Genomic DNA, 18,695 nt, shown 5'->3' with positions numbered 1-18,695 from the left:
TGATATTTGGTGACATTTTGGCAAGTGTCAAAGGTGTAATCATACTCAAGATTACATTTAGAGTACATGTGACCAGCCAACATATGAAAGGTGACTCCGACAGACAGACGAAGAATAAACAGCGGCGCTTAGAATATGAGCTGCTGGATTATTTTCCAGTTGAGTGAAATGAGCAGAAAAGCGCGCACACAGGAAAGGAAATGGGATGAGTGAGTGCTTCATTGGGCTCAGACTTTCCCCTCATTGTAAAGCGCTTCTCTTTTTGTGTCTTTCTCAAGTGACCAGGATGCGGAGGTTTGCCTACTGCAAAGTGGTCCTGGCCACTTCCCTGGTGTGGGTGATGCTGGACATGTTCATCCTGCTCTACTTCAGCGAGTGCAACAAGTGTGATGAGAAGAAGGAGAGAGGGTTACCTGGTCGAGACGGTGAGTGTTCATGTCGATGCGTCGTCAGCGGACAAACCGACTCACTGACTCTTTGTAACCTTCTTCAGACCCCCTGGCAAGGCCGAGAGATGGGCCCGGGGAGGGCGGGAAGCCTGTGGTGATCCCCAAGGAGAACCAGGAGAAGATGAAGGAGATGTTTAAGATCAACCAGTTCAACCTCATGGCCTCTGAGATGATTGCACTGAATCGGTCGTTACCTGACGTCCGCCTCGAAGGGTGAGCGTCCTGCATGCTCCTAATTAGCTGTCTTCTCATGTTGCCCTCAGCCAGCTCAGATTTCCTATAGAATGGATGTCAGCTTTGTCCATTGATGGGTTAGGCCACCTGTTTTTGTGGTTGTACTTTGAAGTGGCTTCAAACTACCCTGCATCATACTGACTATTACGGTATATTGCCCCTCTTATGTAGCTTAAATAAATTGGCAAACATTTTTCAGTATTATACTGTACAGTTGCAAAAACAGGCCATATTTGAAGATGCAACGATACCAGTACTGTTACCATTTTTTTTACCTTTTTTCTGTCTCTTTTTTTTCGACCCATTTTTCAAGGCTATACAAGTACGTACATATTGTCAAAAGAAGATGTTGTCAAATGAAAACAAATATTTATGCGTACTATGTGCAATATGTTAACAAAGCTGGAAGCAAGTGGAGGAATGTTTAAATGTTTTAGTCTACTTGGTTTATACCACTGCTTCACTAGCCATATAAAATGTGTTGCACATTTTTTTTTAAATACATGCATTAATGAATGACTGTATGTTTGAAAAATCTGGTTAATTTTTTTCTTTACTGTCCTTAATATATTTCCTAGGTATCGAAATCGTGACTGGATCGAAAGAAAAAAAAAATGGGTGCAAAGACGTGATTGAAACATCCTTATTTTTCAACTATAGAAATCAACTTGAACAATCCTATAAGGATTTTTTTAATCGTAAATAAAATTGCTTTTTTGACTGCTTTGATAAAAATAAAGTAAAATAGAGAAATAGAGAAAATAGAGAAATAGGACATTAACCCGCAATAGAAAATGTTATGTTCATAAATGAAAATCTGCAGAAGACCAAATCCACAATAACCAAACCTTGATGGAGCTAGAGAACACTATTGAAATTGATAGTTTCAGCCCTAGTTTTAAACTTGTTAGTATTTTGAAATACTTTAAAGTAAACAAACACCAATAGCAACACCAGCCAATGAACTATATTACAAAATGTCAAAGACAAGCTGTTAGTCTAAAAAAGTGAAGCTTGCTGTCTTGTTTAAGAAAGGTTCTTGTTACTGAACAATAGTCCGTGAAAAAAACACAATTTGATCACAATTGCAATCTATAACCGTGTAATTAAGTATCATTGCACTTGTTATATGGTCACATTGAAGCATCTGCGTTTGTACTCAGTCACATATAAGTGTAATGATATTTTGTGCAATTGGTGCACACTCTCTTTACCGTTTATTCCGAGTTGGGACTGGTGGCCTCTGCACTAGAGAAACACGCATGTACAAATAATGAGTTTTTTTGCTGAAATATTGATAGACAGGCAAGGGCACACACGCACGTGCAACACACACACAACAGACGACAAAGAAAGAAAGACATTGATCCGTGAAATGTGTTTTAGTCTTTGAACAAGAGTTGATTACTAGGTTTGTTTTCCCACAGCCTCCTCACCGTCTATCTGCTTTTCCAATTAGGAGATAAGACCAAGTCAATATCGACACTGCGTGTGTATGTGTGTGTGCGCCTGGCTGAAGGAAACCAGTGAAGGAATTGGGCGTAGGTCACCATTAGCTCAAACTGCAGAGCGTGAAGATGCTGGCAGTTTATTTTCATTATTGTCAGCAGGGCCATTCACAGTGAAATAAATGAGGGAGCTAGGTCATTCTCACATTACAGTCCAATGTGTGTGAGGGTGTCTTTAATAGGCTTGTGTGTGGTATTGCACATGTGCAACCAATGGGTGGATCTGTACCATGTGAACATTTTCCATGATTACATTTTCAGAAGAGAACATGTTTTACCCTTTTTACATTCTGACTTTTTTTCAATGTGAGAGCATATTTTTAGGTCCATGTGTGTGTGATGTTCCACTAGTGACCATGCCCTTCATTCCTTGGTGGGACAGGCAGGCTGTGACTCATTCTGCATGTTTTTTTTTTGGCCTAATGCTGCTCCACCTCCCCTCTATTAGCATAAATGGCACTCATGACCAACACCAACACACGGTGACACCCTGAAGTGTGTCAAAACATGTCTACTTGGAAACCTACTAAGTTTTCATTTTGGCGATGGTTTTATATGTATACAAAGTTGAAGTCTACGGAAAATATTTGTGTTTAGCGTTTACATCGAAAGAATTTGTGCCATGCTTAATTTTTTCTAATTTTGCATGCATTAATCTATACATTACACTAGTGACGGATAAATGAAGCTTCATGAAGCACTTGTGATATTTTTGAACTCCTTTAGATATTTCAGTCAACACAATTTTAAAAATGCACCAAGGTATTATTTGTACATGAAAAATAATTTGATCAAGTAACTGTAGACAAAAGTTTAAATTTTTACTGCTGAAAATTGCTAAATTAGTTTAGTATCTTTTTAAAATGTTGTTAGACTGTAGTGCAAGGCATGGCTACAGACACTTGTGAAGTGTTCCACCGCTGTTCCACTGGTTTTATCAGATGATTACAAAAATGTCGAAAATTTGCAAGACTTATCCTTTAATATTAGTGTGAGCCATGCTGTGGCCTCTACTTTGGTTTTTGACCTAGATTGTGTGCCAGATGCGTGCCCACTCAGGTTTCTTTCTGTGTCACGCAGAGAAATATGATTTTGACCAAATTATTCTTGCTTAACTTTAACATGAGTGTGTGTTTTGAGGGGTTCTTTTTTTGGGCGCGGGGTTGCTAATCGGTCGTCTTATTCTTTCCTATCTCATCATCTTACTTGAGATTCTTAGGAGTAAAATCATTTTTCAACCTAAGATGATTATAAAATGTTTAATCTTTAAAGCCTGAACTAAAAGCCCTGCGCTGTCTTGTGATTATTTGAAGATCTAAGCTTTTACATATGTACATTTCCCGCATTGATTTAAACAATTACAGCAATGCATATTGATGCAAACAATATTAAATGTGTTGTCTCCCCCATATGACTTCATTTAAATAGGTATTATTTCCCTCTGGACCCCTTTTGAAGCTGTGGTTGCTTTGACAGAGAAAAGGAGCGTGAACGAGAGGAAAAATTAATGAGCAGCACAAACCAGCTGCCCTACATATTTGCATTTCCCTAATTTAGGGATTATGCGCCTGTTTGCTCACCTTTTATTCACCCTCAGTTTACTTTGTTTAGGGCACGCTTGTAGGGCTTGTGGATGATGAGTTTGATTGCGTAGGGCAAGAAGCAGCATCCTGGGTGACACAATGATCCCATTAATGAATACATTGTGTTAATCTCCAAATGCCTCCAGTGCCATTGTGTTCTATATGTAGTTTCTATACGTGTTGTGTATTGTGTCCACAGGTGCAAGAACAAGCTCTACCCTGACAATCTGCCCAAAACCAGCGTGGTGATTGTATTTCACAACGAGGCGTGGAGCACGCTGCTGCGGACCGTGCACTCCGTCATCGACCGCTCTCCCCACACGCTCCTGGAGGAGATTGTTCTGGTAGACGATGCCAGCGAGCGAGGTATACACACACGTTGCGCACACACCCCTTGTGTCTATTTTCATTTGAGCCTCATTTTTATTTCTCGCACGACAGCGTGATTTTCACCAGGGTTGTGATGTATCTCTGGTGTCTGCCGCTCCAGCCTGGGCAATAGTGTTAATCTATGTTTGGTGCTGGGGATTAGGTCTTTAATTCGGCGATTGCGGAGATTACACTCTGCTATTACACCCAAGCGCCAGCCACAACACATTCCCATTGCTTCCTGAGGTCAGGTGTGAATCGAAGGTGTTTGTGTTGTCTGCAGCTTTAAGACACCGGCACACGTGTTCGGTTTGATCTGTCTGTGCCATAAAAGGAAGGAGGGATCGCCTGTAATCCAACCCCTGGAGTTTCAGTGTACTTCTGTGGGCCTGTTTGTTTACACTGATTTTTCTTTTGAATCTCTGCCAATACAAATTGTCATGTATCAGCCTGGAGATGGAAAGTAGAATGTTGGCTTTACATTGATCCACACGTTGACAGTAACATAAAAATGTCCCTTATCATTTTGCTCTTGGAATTTAAAGTTCACTCGTGGGTTTGTCTGAAGCTCGGGGCATTGTGAGCAGGCGCCTTGTCATACAGGAGCGGCCTTGAGTTGTCCAACTCTCGCTTTTGTCTTGTACACTGAACAAAGCAAAAGTCTTTGTAGATGTGCTGGTTGATTGTCTGGCCCACAGTGAGTGGGGAAAACAGAACTTTTCTGACAGACTCAGAAAGGCATTAAAGTATTTTATGACTTCTTACAGCCATGGATATGAAGTCAAGATTTATCCAAATGTGTCGTTAGATTTATTGATTTGTTATAAACAATCCCAGATAATGATTAAATGTGTGTGTGGCGGTGTACGTATTAGTCTTTGTAAGAATCTATCTAGCATTTTTTTTCAGTCTGTGTTTGGCATTGCGAATGTGAAGAAAAGACTGACTAAATGTGGCATGGACAGCACAAGCTATCTGCTTCATATCAATGAAGAAGACGTTTACAGGAAAAAGGAAAACTAAAAAAGCTCACAGTGTAAATGCGGTGTTGGTTAATATCTGTTGCTTTTCTTTATAACCAAATATAGAGTTCATTTTTAGCTATTGATGTCTTTAACGACACAATCTCTCCTTTTGATTGAATGTTTTCATGCACTGCGGGGTACAGGAAAGCAGGTGTGAGGAGAGAGCAATATGTGAAATTATGATGAGTTTAACATTGCTGAAAAACGTGGCCGCTTCAAGCGCCATTGATTTTGGATGTCGTTGTGCAAAATGTAGCACACAGTTGTTAATGGTATAATCTGTGTTGCTTTTGGAATTTATTGTTTCAAACACCCATCGTTGTGCTTTCATATCTCAAACCATATATTTAAAATGGATTATTCCATCGAGTAATCCCCCACACGTATTTTTAATAATACATTAAGGTCGAACATAAGGTGTTGTAGATATACTGTAATTACTCATGATTTATTGTCTTCTATACATATGAACTTATAGAGTCCAACATAATTTGCCTAGGCTAACCAGGTATTAGTCACTATTAGCATTAGCGCACTAGTGATTAACATTTAAAGTCAACAAACTACCATTTAGTTCACACATGCATAATGTTATACGTATATACATTACACATGTAATAGTGTCCTTAAAGCCACTTAGGGACAATGCTTCAACAATATTCTACAAGAAACTTCAGTGCAGCTTACTGTTAGCTAGGCTAGGCCAATATTTTGTGCTTGACTGCTCCCTAATGATTAAAATTTGAACACCTCAGCCCGAGCCTCTTGATTGTTGTAATGACAGGTTATAATCTCAGATCGTACAGCCCCAGTCCTTTTGGGGACGTATTTTTTCTTTAATTTGGGAAGCTCCGTATGCTAATATTGTCTTGAATGAAAGCCTACTAACTACTAAATCACATCACAAAGTGATTTTCTGCACACAAAGACCATCAGTCATTCGGCCACTATGTGTTGCATTATTTTTTCCAAAGTACTGCTGTGGTTTGCCTTTTCCACTTTGCAATAACTGAACATTATTTTTTTCACTCTTTTTTTTTTTTTTTTTTTAATTTGAAATGATCCCAAACATGTGATATCTCCTGTTTTTTTGGAAGGAGGCTTTTTCCCTTGCTGCCATTGCAAACCTGTGTGCATTTACAAGAGAGGTCCATGTAAAAAAAACTGCGGTGCAAACAGGATTCCGGCAGAGCTGCAAGGCAGATATTTTTCATTGACCTAATTTTTACAGTTAAGACCCGGCTTGGTCAACTTTTTCCGCAGCCCTTATGTATGTTTTTTATGAGGTATATATAGTATTTATTTTTTTCTTTACAGAATGTAATAGAGTCATCTTCTAGGTTCTTTAAGTGCTCATATCTTTTATTCTTATGTGTCTAAGATTTCCTAAAGCGGCCATTGGAGCAATATGTCCGAAGGTTGGAAGTTCCAGTACGGGTGGTGAGGATGGATCAGAGGTCCGGACTCATTCGCGCGCGCCTCAAGGGAGCGTCCATCTCAACGGGCCAGGTTCGTGAACTCGTGACATGCACCCTGGTTGAACTGTGCCACATATGGCTGACACAATCTGGAACTCTGCCCACTTTTTTTTTAAACTTTCCCACTGCTGTTTGCAGGTCATAACCTTTTTGGATGCTCACTGTGAATGCACGACAGGCTGGCTCGAGCCCCTGCTCGCTCGCATCAAGCAAGACAAGTAAGACATACACACGCTCGATGACAAGCAATATTTTACTTCTGGTGGGCATTGTCTGAGGACGACTATTTGCGCAGGAAAACGGTGGTGTGTCCCATCATCGACGTCATCAGCGACGACACCTTCGAGTACATGGCGGGTTCGGACATGACGTACGGAGGCTTCAACTGGAAACTCAACTTTCGGTGGTACCCCGTGCCGCAGAGAGAAATGGACCGTCGCAAAGGAGACCGCACACTTCCTGTCAGGTGCGTGGTGGCGCAACTTTGGTTCAACAAAATGTGCACTGTTGCATCCTGTGAACTGTAACATCTGAGTCATTACATTTTTTTATTGTTTAACTTGGCACCGCTGAATCTTATAAAATGATCACAAAATAGAGATGAATAGAGAAACTTTTTCCTTTGTGAACTTTTGAATTTCTAAGGCTGAGTTGAAGGTTCTTTTACTATTTCAGCCTTCTTATCATCTCTTCCTCCTACACTTGTTTCCATGCTGACTTGACACCATTACTCAAGGTCACGCGCATATTATAATGATTTATGTAACGAAATGCGTCACGCATTTCACTTGTTTTTCAAATCTTCTGTGAAGCCTAGTTCTCCCCAAGTCCCTCACAAAACATTGCTTTCCATTGTCAGGGCAGGAAATTTCAGTCAGTCTCATTACAAACAAAAAACTATTCATCTCAGGGAAAATTGGGTTTCGGTGCTTCGTCGTGATGAGAATGATAATACTATGTACAATAACGAATATCAGCAGCTTGTGCGTGATTGAAGAATTAGTATGACTCAAATGATATTATTGGCACATGTGCTCGCAGCGGCCATCGCATGACAAGCTACGCCCCGCGGCCTTTGCATGCGCACACGTCTGTTTGAGAGTTGAACTGGGAGGGCGACTGCTGCGGGAAGCCACAATAACTAAAGTGCTGTTATGGGTTTCTGCACCTTGTAATTTACTGCAAAGTCTTTGCTCCTTCAGCAAGCAAAGAGACTCAGAAACGGCAAAGCCATAAAAGGACTTTATTGAAAAAAATGACTATATTAAAATGGAACCCCTAGAAATGTATCATATTTTACCATCTGAAAAGTGTTGAGTAATTGGCAAATACTCATTTTGCCTTTGAGTCATGATAAAAGTGACCAAAACACTATGCGCCATCCAATTGCCATAAATCCTTTCTTGACAATAATTTATTCTATGTGCTTCCACTCATCCAAGCATGGCATTCTGATTAATAAGGTGTTACTGAAAAATGAATTGAGCAGTGAAATCATCATGTTTTTATACATCTTAAGGTGCAGCCATTTTATCACAGACTGGCTCCTGCTCGGGGCTTAGGTAACAACCAATCACGGCCAAGCTCACGCAAACAAACCCGGAAAACAAATGAGCTGTGATTGGTTGTTGAATGAGCTCAGAGTAACTGCGATGTCATTTTCAGGTAACAGCAAATATCAAAATGTCCGCCCCGGAGATAAATAAAAATGAGTAGATTTTGCTGCTTCCCTCAAAATAATATTAATCAAAATGCCGTGTTTGAACTTGTAAGGCTGCATAGAATTTTGGGGGTTGATTTCTCTTTAAAAATGTTATTATTGATGTCTTTTATGCAGTTGCTACATTGAATTTTGCTTCAAATACACTAACACTTTTCAAAGTAATTTATAAATACTGTAGGTAGAGGGAAATTAGATAAGTAGAGTAAATCGCACACAACAGTGACATCACAAGACGATAACGTTTTCATTAATTAACTTACTTTGTCTTTCTACAACCGACTCATATAAATGAAGAAGAACATGATTGAGATCTACACTATGGCACAATCCTTCCTTAAAACAAGAGTTATTTCTTTAGAAGTTTCTCATGGTTACCTTAACTCAGCAAAACACAAATCCATCAGTTAAAAAAAAAAATGCAATGCCATAAAAAACATACTAAAACTCTTGAGTACCAGCACATCAGTATCCTTTAATAAAATGATGGTCAAACAATGTTTTATGTTTTTAGCTCTAAGTTTTTATACAACAAAAACATTTGATAATGATTTCAAGCAGAAAACTATGTGAAGACATTTTTCCTTGTAAGTATTTGCGGTAGTCTCAGTGTTTTGCACCCTGTTTGATTTTTATCTGTGAATATTATCTGTTTTGCAACAAGGTATTTGTCCTGCTCCACCTGAGCCACTTATTATTTCCTCCTCCGAGTTAAACAACAGCACCCAGACGTGTTTTCTCTTTTGACATAAGATGATGTCTTGTGTTTAAGTGAACGTGTGCGTCAAGAAAAAATAAGCCGCTGCTGCAAGAGAGGAAATTATTTTTAGAAGTAGAAAGCAGGCTGTCGTCGAACCACTATTAAATGCGGACGTGACCGTCACAGCCACAGAGCAGGAAAACAACGTGGAATGGGGGACTTATCTGTATATACATCTTAAAGACTTGCACAATGTTGACGTTTCCTCCAACTTAATGTTATTTGTGACTTGTTTTCCCTCTCACCTGATTTATTTTCTTTAGTGCTGCCAAGTTAATAAACTAATTCTTTGCTTTTTTTTTTTTGCTAAAGTAAAATCTTGGAGCTGACATCATCAAATGGAAAATATTTATTGAAACAGCATGGTTTTGTTGTTCCTGTTTGAACTCTTTTAATGCCAGCCTTTAAAAAAAGAGAGAGAGAGAGAACACGTGAGCCAATTTTGAGCTTTTTGACGGCCATAGTTAGTGTTTTTCCCCCAAACTCTTTTCTACACCCATCAAAAAAAAGAAATCATAAAAATTATGTCGATGGTACTCCTCAGTAGGGTTTGCGCTGACATCCTGACATGCCGAAGGTGCTCAGTGTTCATGTAAATCACAACTGCAGAAAACTACAAAATCTGTCTCTTCATTAGATGCACTTTTTTCTTATAGTCATCCCTTAGAAACAATTCTCAAAATTTAAGATTTCTAGGTTTAGTTTGGTCCTTCAGCAGCACACTCCAGCAGCGTTTGCGAGGCTCTGTGGAGCTAACTTGACTTGACGGTGTTTTGCTCTGAGATGCTTTATCAAAGTTGTCCAACTTAAACTTTACCTTTCAAAGTAAAGACAAACTTCTATCTTTGTCTGTCTGTGCTGGTGTTAAGTTTGTTTGCAAACTCAACACAGTTCAGCTGCCACAAGAAAATAAATAGGACTAGTGAGTTTTTAGTTTTTTTTACGCTTTAGAAAAATATGAATTAATCACCAAAGTTAATGCATGAATGTTTATAGTCCTTTTTTTTTTAAATAATAATGTACATTATTCTTTGCTGCTCTAACCAGTGATAATCACCACAATATTTAGTCTTCTTATTGTGTTTATTTTGTGATCATTAAAAACAAAAAAATACTGACAATGAAATGTGTCCTTTTCCAGAACTCCCACCATGGCAGGAGGCTTGTTTTCCATCGACAGAGATTATTTCCAGGAGATCGGCACGTATGACGCCGGCATGGACATCTGGGGTGGAGAGAACCTGGAAATCTCTTTCCGCGTGAGTGGACACACCCGCAGCTTTGTGACATGAGCGCCTCCTTCCACTCGGTCAAGTTGACGATAACCTGCATGCCGTCTGCTGGTTGCGTGCCCCGTCGCAGATCTGGCAGTGCGGCGGAACCCTGGAGATCGTCACGTGCTCGCACGTGGGTCACGTGTTCCGAAAGGCCACGCCCTACACGTTTCCCGGAGGGACTGGACAGATCATCAACAAAAACAACAGGCGCTTGGCTGAAGTGTGGATGGATGAATTTAAAAACTTCTTCTATATCATCTCTCCCGGTGAGCACATGTGCTGCGTGCGTGCGTGTGTGTGCGCCTGTGCGCGTGTGAAGCAGGAGTGATCTATCCATTAACCTGGCGACAGCGATATCACTGTGATGGCCCACTAGTGCGGGACTGGGGCAGTGAGTAATTTCACGCCTAAGAGCAGCAATTAACTTACGCACACGCACGCATGCACACACACAACACACACACCTACACTGGAGTAGGAAAGATGTTGGCAAAATGCAAAATTAAAAAAAAAAAAAAGTTTATCCTGAAACTTTGCCTTCCCTAAGTCAGACATGGCCATGCAAAGACTCGACAAGACAAATATTTTCTGACGGACAGATAGATTGTTCTTAAATCAAAATGCTTTGTAACATGTCACTATTAAGGCTAATTTGACAAACTACAGGTGAATTTGCATTGACTACAGTAGTTTCAAGGTGCTGTATTGTAAAAGTGGGTGTGGTTGTTCTGAGATTGGAGTTTCAAATCTGGGCTCCTTCGTATCAATATTGAAATCCTTAAAAAGTTACTGAAATCATCTAGCAATTTTTAGCAATAATAAGTAAATAATCACCCAACAATAGAAAAAATGTACTGCTAACCAAGCCCATTTTGATTTGAATGTAACTTGATCCACTTGTTGATAATGATAGCGTAACCAATCTAAAATTTTAGGTCAATCAGAGTAGAGGTTTGGAAGTTAAAGCCTGGCACATTTGGCAAAAAAGGGCGTGTCTGCCTTCCTCTGAACCCTTATTACAGAACTAATAGGACAATATTCACAAATCGGGTATTGTTGGAAAGGGACTTCAATAAATATGAAACCCTTTTACAAGATATGCGCAAATTTTAGTGACTTGAACTTTTAATCAATAATACGACCTTGAACATAGTCTTATGGATCATGTGACCTTGACAAAAAAAAAGAAAAATGCTCTCACTTGTTTAAAAAAAAAAAAAATATATATATATATATATATATATATATATATATATATATATATATATATATATGTGTGTGTGTGTGTGTGTGTGTGTGTGTGTGTGTGTGTGTGTATATGTGTATATGGATATGTATGACATTAAAAGACATTCATAATAGAGATATATCGTCATAATCCAGCCACATGCCTCTATGTTCCAATTTATGTCTGCTTTGATTGTTTGAGCAAAAAAAAAAAAAAAGCGGGGGTTGAAATTGAGTGTGCATCGTGGCTCAAGGGTTAACCATGTTAACAAGCCGAATGGCTTTAGGCGTCTGAATCATTCCCAGGAATCTCATAGATAATCCCCATCTCAAGGTTTTATTATTATTAAAGCAAAAAATGATCCAAAAATCGAGTTGTCCCTCGCAAAGACCCAATACAAAGTCTTCGAGATGAAATAATATAAAAGAACTTTTATGTAATTTCTGGGGGATTTGTGGTGCACCTGTTTTAACCACACTACACTGGCTAAGTGAGAGTGCTTGTGTATGTGTGTCTTCAGGCGTGACCAAAGTGGACTACGGTGACATCACGTCTCGCACGGCTCTCAGACAGAAGCTTCAATGTAAACCGTTCAGTTGGTACTTGGAAAACGTCTATCCCGACTCTCAGATTCCTCGCCACTACTACTCCCTGGGAGAGGTATACGCACCCACACACACATGCATGCACACACACACACAGATCATCATCAAACGTGGTGTGGTTTCATCATCTCAATAAAACATATTTGTCTGTTGCTTATAAAGATACGAAATGTGGAGACCAACCAATGTTTGGACAACATGGCCCGCAAAGAGAACGAGAAGGTCGGCATTTTCAACTGTCACGGCATGGGTGGCAACCAGGTAAATTCTCTTTCTCCAAAGTGAGATACATACACTCATGACAGGAAGTTGGCAAAATGTCCCTCCACCGCCAAAGATCTGACCAATGGTGCTCCTCGCAGGTGTTCTCCTACACAGCCAACAAGGAGATTAGAACAGACGACTTGTGTCTGGACGTGTCCAAATTAAACGGTCCTGTCATGATGCTCAAGTGTCACCACCTGAAAGGCAACCAGCTGTGGGAGTACGACCCTGTGGTGAGTACAATTTTTTGACGCCACGTTACAGTTTAGACAGATGCTGGTGAACTTCACGACCTTTCCTCTTCTTACTGTTCACCTTGTTGTTTTGTTCTTTAAATGTCTAATATGTGTATATATATATATATATATATATATATATATATATATATATATATATATGGCTTTGTTGTGGTGGTGATTGTGCATCAGTTAAGGTGTTTCCACATTAAAACATTTACACTTGCGTGGAATCAGATGAATCCCCCTGCCATCCCTGCTCAGAAAAACGTAATTGACAATTATATGAGTCAACGGCAGTGATAAGGCTAATCTACACTTCAAGTATTTTTTTTTAATAAATAAATAAATGTTTAGAATAAATACAGTTTCCAAAATGTGCCTAGGTACTCTAATGTTGATTTCAACAATAATGAGAGCAAATATGTATCTAATATATAATATATATATCTAATATGTAATATATCTTTTATCGCTTCGACTAGACTCCCTCTATCACAGGGGTAGGGAACTCCAATTCCCGGAGAGCCATATCCTACCCATTTTCGATTTCTCACTTTCCCATCACTGGTTCGGGAAATCATCTGTCTCGCGAGAAACTGAATTTGGAGCCCGAAACAGAAAGGATAAGGGATTGGGAAAGTAAAGCTTTCTGCACAAAAATCCATCGTAACCAACAGCAAGCTTGGGAAGCAGACTCGTAAAACCAGACTCAGAAACTAGACTTGGAAAGAAACTAGACATGACTGCTTGAGAGCTTGATGTTCTGACAACGTGACGCTGAGAATCTAAAGCCTAAAAACTGACACAAGTCCTATAGGGCAAAGCAAAAGACCACCGTAACTGCATGGGAACTGATGCGGCAAAGAACAACTCAGTAACAGCATTAAATAGGAGATCCCATCTGGCAAAAAACGATAAATACACGAGCCTAACGTCTACATAACCGAATTGCTGCCTGTGTACGATTCGGTTGTATTTAACAGAATCGGGGCTTCCCTGCAAGCTGCTGAATAACACAATTGACGTTGTGGTCCGCTACATCACCAAACCCAAATACCCCCCACCCCCACATCGGAAACCTACGGTAGCTAACATTAGCACATGTGCAAGTTAGCTGTTCAGGCTGGCACGAGCGGAAACTTTTTTTTTTCAGGCAGAAGACTGAAGAAGATTAGCTGACATTTAATTTCACACTTGTTGGGTGGGAAGGCACTCCAGAGAAGCACCTATTTCAATACAAGCAATTAAAAAGTCAATTGTTGACAATGTTGCTCTCTTTATTGCTCACTGAATCCAGCTCCTTTCGGGTACCACCAGAATAAGCCTTTATTCCTCCCGCAATGGAGAAATCCCAAATCTATAGCAGCAAAGCGGTTTGCAGCAAGAATAATTACTTTTTTCATTTATTATACTCATTATGTTTCGTCAGTGGGGAAATTCACTCTCTGCTGTGCATTTGTGTTGTCAACTGGATCACACACAAGCGGGCGTGCAAGATGGCTGCTCGAGGGGTGGGGTCAAGGGTCAATGGTTTGCCTGAAAGCAGAGGGACTGACTCTTTGCTTCCAAATCCCAAGGCCATACAAAAAAGAAATACAGGGAGGGGCTGCATATTTTTGATGAGAACTATAGTTATGATTAAAGCTGTCAAAATTATCAATAGAATCAACAAATATTTTATTAATCAAGTAGTCATTTCATTTCACTCCCAACAATAGTCATTCATTGATTTTTTTTTTTCTTTTTTTTGTAGTCCTTCATGGAAACATTGGCATATTTTTTTTTAGGCCTTTTGACGCACGTGATTATTTATTTCGGTTTTTGACTAACCTGTATAAAAGCTGTAAAAAGTAATTAACTGTTGAAAGTTAACTCATATTGCTTTTTTTGTTTTGTATGGGTTAAAAATCATTTTAAGGTTTTTTTTTCAGTTTTAGACTAACCTGTAACCTGTCTCAACACTGTAAAACGTAGATAACAGTTGAAAGTTAACTAATATTGCTTTCGTTTTGTTATGGTTAAAAATGAATAGCATATTATATTTTATATTCATACCATTTTTATCGATGATTTATTTATATTTGGCGTGACGAGTGGGGGCAGGGGCGTGCAAAGTGTTCTCTTCCCTTGGGGGGGGTTGCGAAAAACTACTGCTCTAGTAGAAGAAATGAATGGTAAAAGTTTGGCATATCAAGACAACAACGATAAAAGTTTTAAAAAAGTTTTAAAAAAAATGAGTTAGTTTAATTTATTAATTAGTTTAAAAAAAAATCCCAATTCCATTGATTAGGTTACAGGCGCTGGGATTTTTTTGTCCCGTCTGTATTTTATAATAACAATGATAATATAAACATGCCAGAGAAATAAAAATGATGACCAAAAGCCTACAATACATTGTAATCCATTGTACCACACACACATATATAGCACATATTATCAATATATTTCTATATTTGACGGGAAATTGTACAACGCAAGCGACCTTGCCGACAGTGGGCCCAGCACTGGCTTGTTTGTCAATGGAAAAACTAGACCGTGTAGATAGGTTTGTAATGAACCGCTGGGATGCCATTTCCTCCTATTGCTACCAATCCTATACCGGCTGCCATTTTTTGAAAAGCACAGGGACGCATTGTCCCAATGGGGGGAAAAGGCTTAATGTTGCTGTTAAAAAAAAAACAAACGCAACATTTATATTGTTTTTACATTACAAATGTTGCCAGAATCTCACCTCGTGTCATGGTTGCGGACTGACTCTCATGTGACATCTCGTCTTGTCGGATTCGTGTCTCATCCCATCCTCGGAGACGGCCCGAGCTGTCATGTGATGGTAGCGGTCTGTTTACGTATCGATTTTAACGGAACGGCGGGGTGTGTGTTTGCCTTGTGCAGAAGCTTAGCCTGGTGCACGTGAACAGCAACCAGTGTTTGGACAAGGCCAGCGAGGAGGACAGTCAGGTGCCCAGCGTCAGAGACTGCACGCACTCGCGCTCGCAGCAGTGGCTGCTCCGCAACGTCACACTACCGGAGGTCTTCTGATGCCGCACGATCTCACGCGCGCGGGGCGGCCGGACCGCTGCAAGCCACGGGGCGCAAAAAAAAACAAACAAAACAAAGGCTCCGTGTGGATGTGAGAGGAGGACGCCTGGGACGGTACGACCTGGAGGAGCATCCTCAGGAGGAAGACTGAGGGAAAGAACAAAACCCCCCCTCCCCCCCAGAGCAGAGGCCGCTGGACGATGTCAGCCAGCGACCGATGCCCACGTCACATCATCATGTAACGTTTACTGACTGCCTCTTGTTACGGAGTGTGTGCACTTAATTTGTGTGTGTGTGACTTGAATGTTTGTTGTTGTTTTTTTTTTTTTTTTATTTAATTGTCATGAATTGTGAACATGAACTCCTATGAAGAAGGCTGTTCTCCATTGTGTGCCTCCTTAAGGTGTGTGTCTCCCTCTAGTGTCTTCTCATGGTCCCTACACCCTTGCAGACTGACGTGGCCCTCGAGAACCGAGCACATTTTAAGGAGGGGGGAGGGGCAGGAGGACCAAACGTGATCTTAAGATGACAAATAACATATTTGTGATATCATATCTTTTCTATGTGCTGTTTCTACATGGCTGTCTTTCGTCCCGTTTAGCATTCAAGCTAACACGCATCCAACCTGTCCCTTGAGTCCATTGGGTGCTTACAAGCAGGGTTTCTCCAACATCACGGCCTAACTTATGTTAAGCTACATCCTAATTAGACAAGTTACTGCCGCTCATGTATCCCACATAAACTGAGGATAAGCCGAATGCCTACATCGTGGAACACGTTGGAGTTTGTGTCAGAGGGCCGTTATGACCGTGAAGTCAAATCAATTTTGAGTATGATCATCTTTTTTTTTTTTTGGCGATTTTATGACAAGAAACCAAACAAAAAGTCTTACCTGATACAAGATTGGGGTCTCAGTTTTGGAACCCCGCAACACTCCGGAGCGGAGCGTGTGAATGACCTTGATCTTAACCTACGGCCAAATTTACCTCATTAGTCATTTTGCTGCTTCTTCTATTTCAGTTGTTTTGAGAACAATTCTCCACAAAGCCTGTGGGAGGGCGCCGCTGAGTCATTCAGGCACAAAAAGAGCTGAGAGGAAGACATTACATATTGTCACCGTCTTAAAATAATGGCAAGTCGTATTTTGACCATAAAGCAAACGTTGGTCACTTCTACTAGTCAGCTCCATACTTCAAACAGAGAATTACATTTTTACCCATAAAAGGAAATCGTTACAAAATACTGTATGAGTAGGAAACGATTTTTTTGTTTGATCATGCCATTATTCTAGGAAAGTGATTACTTCACATGGTCATATTTTAACTCCACCTTTCATACATTTTACATCATATCTCATAGTGTAGTTGGGCGCTAACGGCCATCTTGTTTCATCTATTGCATATCACTGTGAGTCTGTGATGTCATTACAAGCTGTGCTCAGAATCATTCACTCCTTCCCTACTGAATCACCACTGCATAATCACTAAGGATTTTATTTTTGTAAACAAGTTGTGAAGGTCTGGGCCTTAGTCCTCTAAAAAATATATATTACACAGTGGCTGGGTATACAGTATGGGGATTATTATATAAAATGGCAACAGAAAAAAAAATCTAGGAAAGTCATTCGCTGTGGTCGCAAAATAATTTTTTATACAAAGGACCAACAAAAACAAAAAAAATGCTGTGTGATGGTCCAGGGCTGCTCTGTTACTCCAGGGCCTTTGGTCCACTTAAAAAGTTAACAATCATTTGAGTGGATTTTTCAATCCACTACATAAAAAATCCTTAGAGAGTGACCAGGAAATCTGGAATGTGTAAATGATTCCCAACACAGCGAAGGTGTTTACACTCTTTAGAAGCATCATCTTAGCGTTGGTTCAAGGGAGCGGCTGCCATGCGGCCCCCAAGGACATTTTCTTATTTGGATTGTACTGAAATGTGCTGACACTTGCAGCTTTTTTCCACAATGAACGCATCCAGATGTAGAAAATAAAACGAAGGCCTGATAAGGACAACCATCACCAGTCTTTCTCATTCCTCAGCATTCATTTCATTTATTTATTTTTACAGGCAAAGGCAACTTAACTATAAATTTAAATGTGCCTAACGGACGTAAAGAGTGATTTTGACTGCTTATTATGCGTCGATTTCTAGCGCTGAGAAATAATTGATGTGCTGTTCAATTGTGGGGGCACGATGGCACTGAACCATCTTTACGGTCTCTCAAAGGATTTTCAACACGACGCACTGAATTATTCATGAGCAAAAAAAAAAAAAAAAAATCCAGAAAACATTGTTTTCCATTGACGTTAAATATTGTATGATTATTCTGTTATGTGTGCTTCTTCTACTCACTGAATAATGGATTTCCTTGTATTTTATAAAAATAGGGTATAAAAAAAGTTTTTTTCATCAAGATTTCACAGCATTCTGCTTAAGCGGGACCATGAAATAAAAATGGGGCTTCAGAAGTCTCATTTGCTGCAGAAAAAAAACATGCAGAGGGCATCCCGCGTATGGAAATATGGCTCAAAATTATTTGCACAATGCATTCGCGATTTAAATGTTTTCCAGCCCCACGTGATTTTCACGTTTTCTGGATCCATACATATGTGATTTTAATGTTTTTTTTAGAGCCACGTATACGCTTGGTTTTCAGACACAAATGCATCATGTTTTTCAATCCAAAAAACGGTTATTTTCATGTGCTTTTCGACCCACAGATATTTCTGATTTTCATGTTTTTAGACTCAAAACTATATTTGTGGTTCACATTTTTCCAGATGTACAATTTTGTTTTTTCCTCAAATGTGTTCTCTACATTTTTTTCCCGGTTACACAAATGTGAATTTCACATTTTTCAGATCACAAAGGTGATTTCACTTGTTTTTTAGACACGCAAGCAGTCATGATTTTC

The 18,695-nt window shown here is 39.7% G+C and overlaps 1 protein-coding gene across 1 annotated transcript in view; it reads left to right on the top strand.

The window, feature by feature from the left end:
* Positions 1-17,799, top strand: part of LOC148425379 (polypeptide N-acetylgalactosaminyltransferase 1) — a 51,065-nt gene extending 33,266 nt beyond the window's left edge. The window contains exons 3-14 of the mRNA XM_088409970.1: positions 279-425; positions 494-662; positions 3,974-4,140; positions 6,550-6,677; positions 6,785-6,864; positions 6,942-7,112; positions 10,268-10,385; positions 10,489-10,669; positions 12,152-12,291; positions 12,399-12,497; positions 12,599-12,733; positions 15,632-17,799. Coding sequence (XP_088266096.1) covers positions 287-425; positions 494-662; positions 3,974-4,140; positions 6,550-6,677; positions 6,785-6,864; positions 6,942-7,112; positions 10,268-10,385; positions 10,489-10,669; positions 12,152-12,291; positions 12,399-12,497; positions 12,599-12,733; positions 15,632-15,778 — 1,674 coding nt within the window. The 5' untranslated portion in view covers positions 279-286 and the 3' untranslated portion in view covers positions 15,779-17,799. The remainder of the gene's footprint in view (positions 1-278; positions 426-493; positions 663-3,973; positions 4,141-6,549; positions 6,678-6,784; positions 6,865-6,941; positions 7,113-10,267; positions 10,386-10,488; positions 10,670-12,151; positions 12,292-12,398; positions 12,498-12,598; positions 12,734-15,631) is intronic.
* The last annotated feature ends 896 nt before the right edge of the window (positions 17,800-18,695 follow it).

Source organism: Hippichthys cyanospilos, chromosome 3 (genome assembly GCF_059441005.1).
Source record: "Hippichthys cyanospilos isolate Australia breed blue-spotted pipefish chromosome 3, RoL_Hcya_1.0, whole genome shotgun sequence".
In the NCBI taxonomy this organism is placed as follows: domain Eukaryota; kingdom Metazoa; phylum Chordata; class Actinopteri; order Syngnathiformes; family Syngnathidae; genus Hippichthys; species Hippichthys cyanospilos.
The sequence above is the reverse complement of the archived record's forward strand: the minus strand, read 5'-3'. Positions and strand labels throughout refer to the sequence as shown.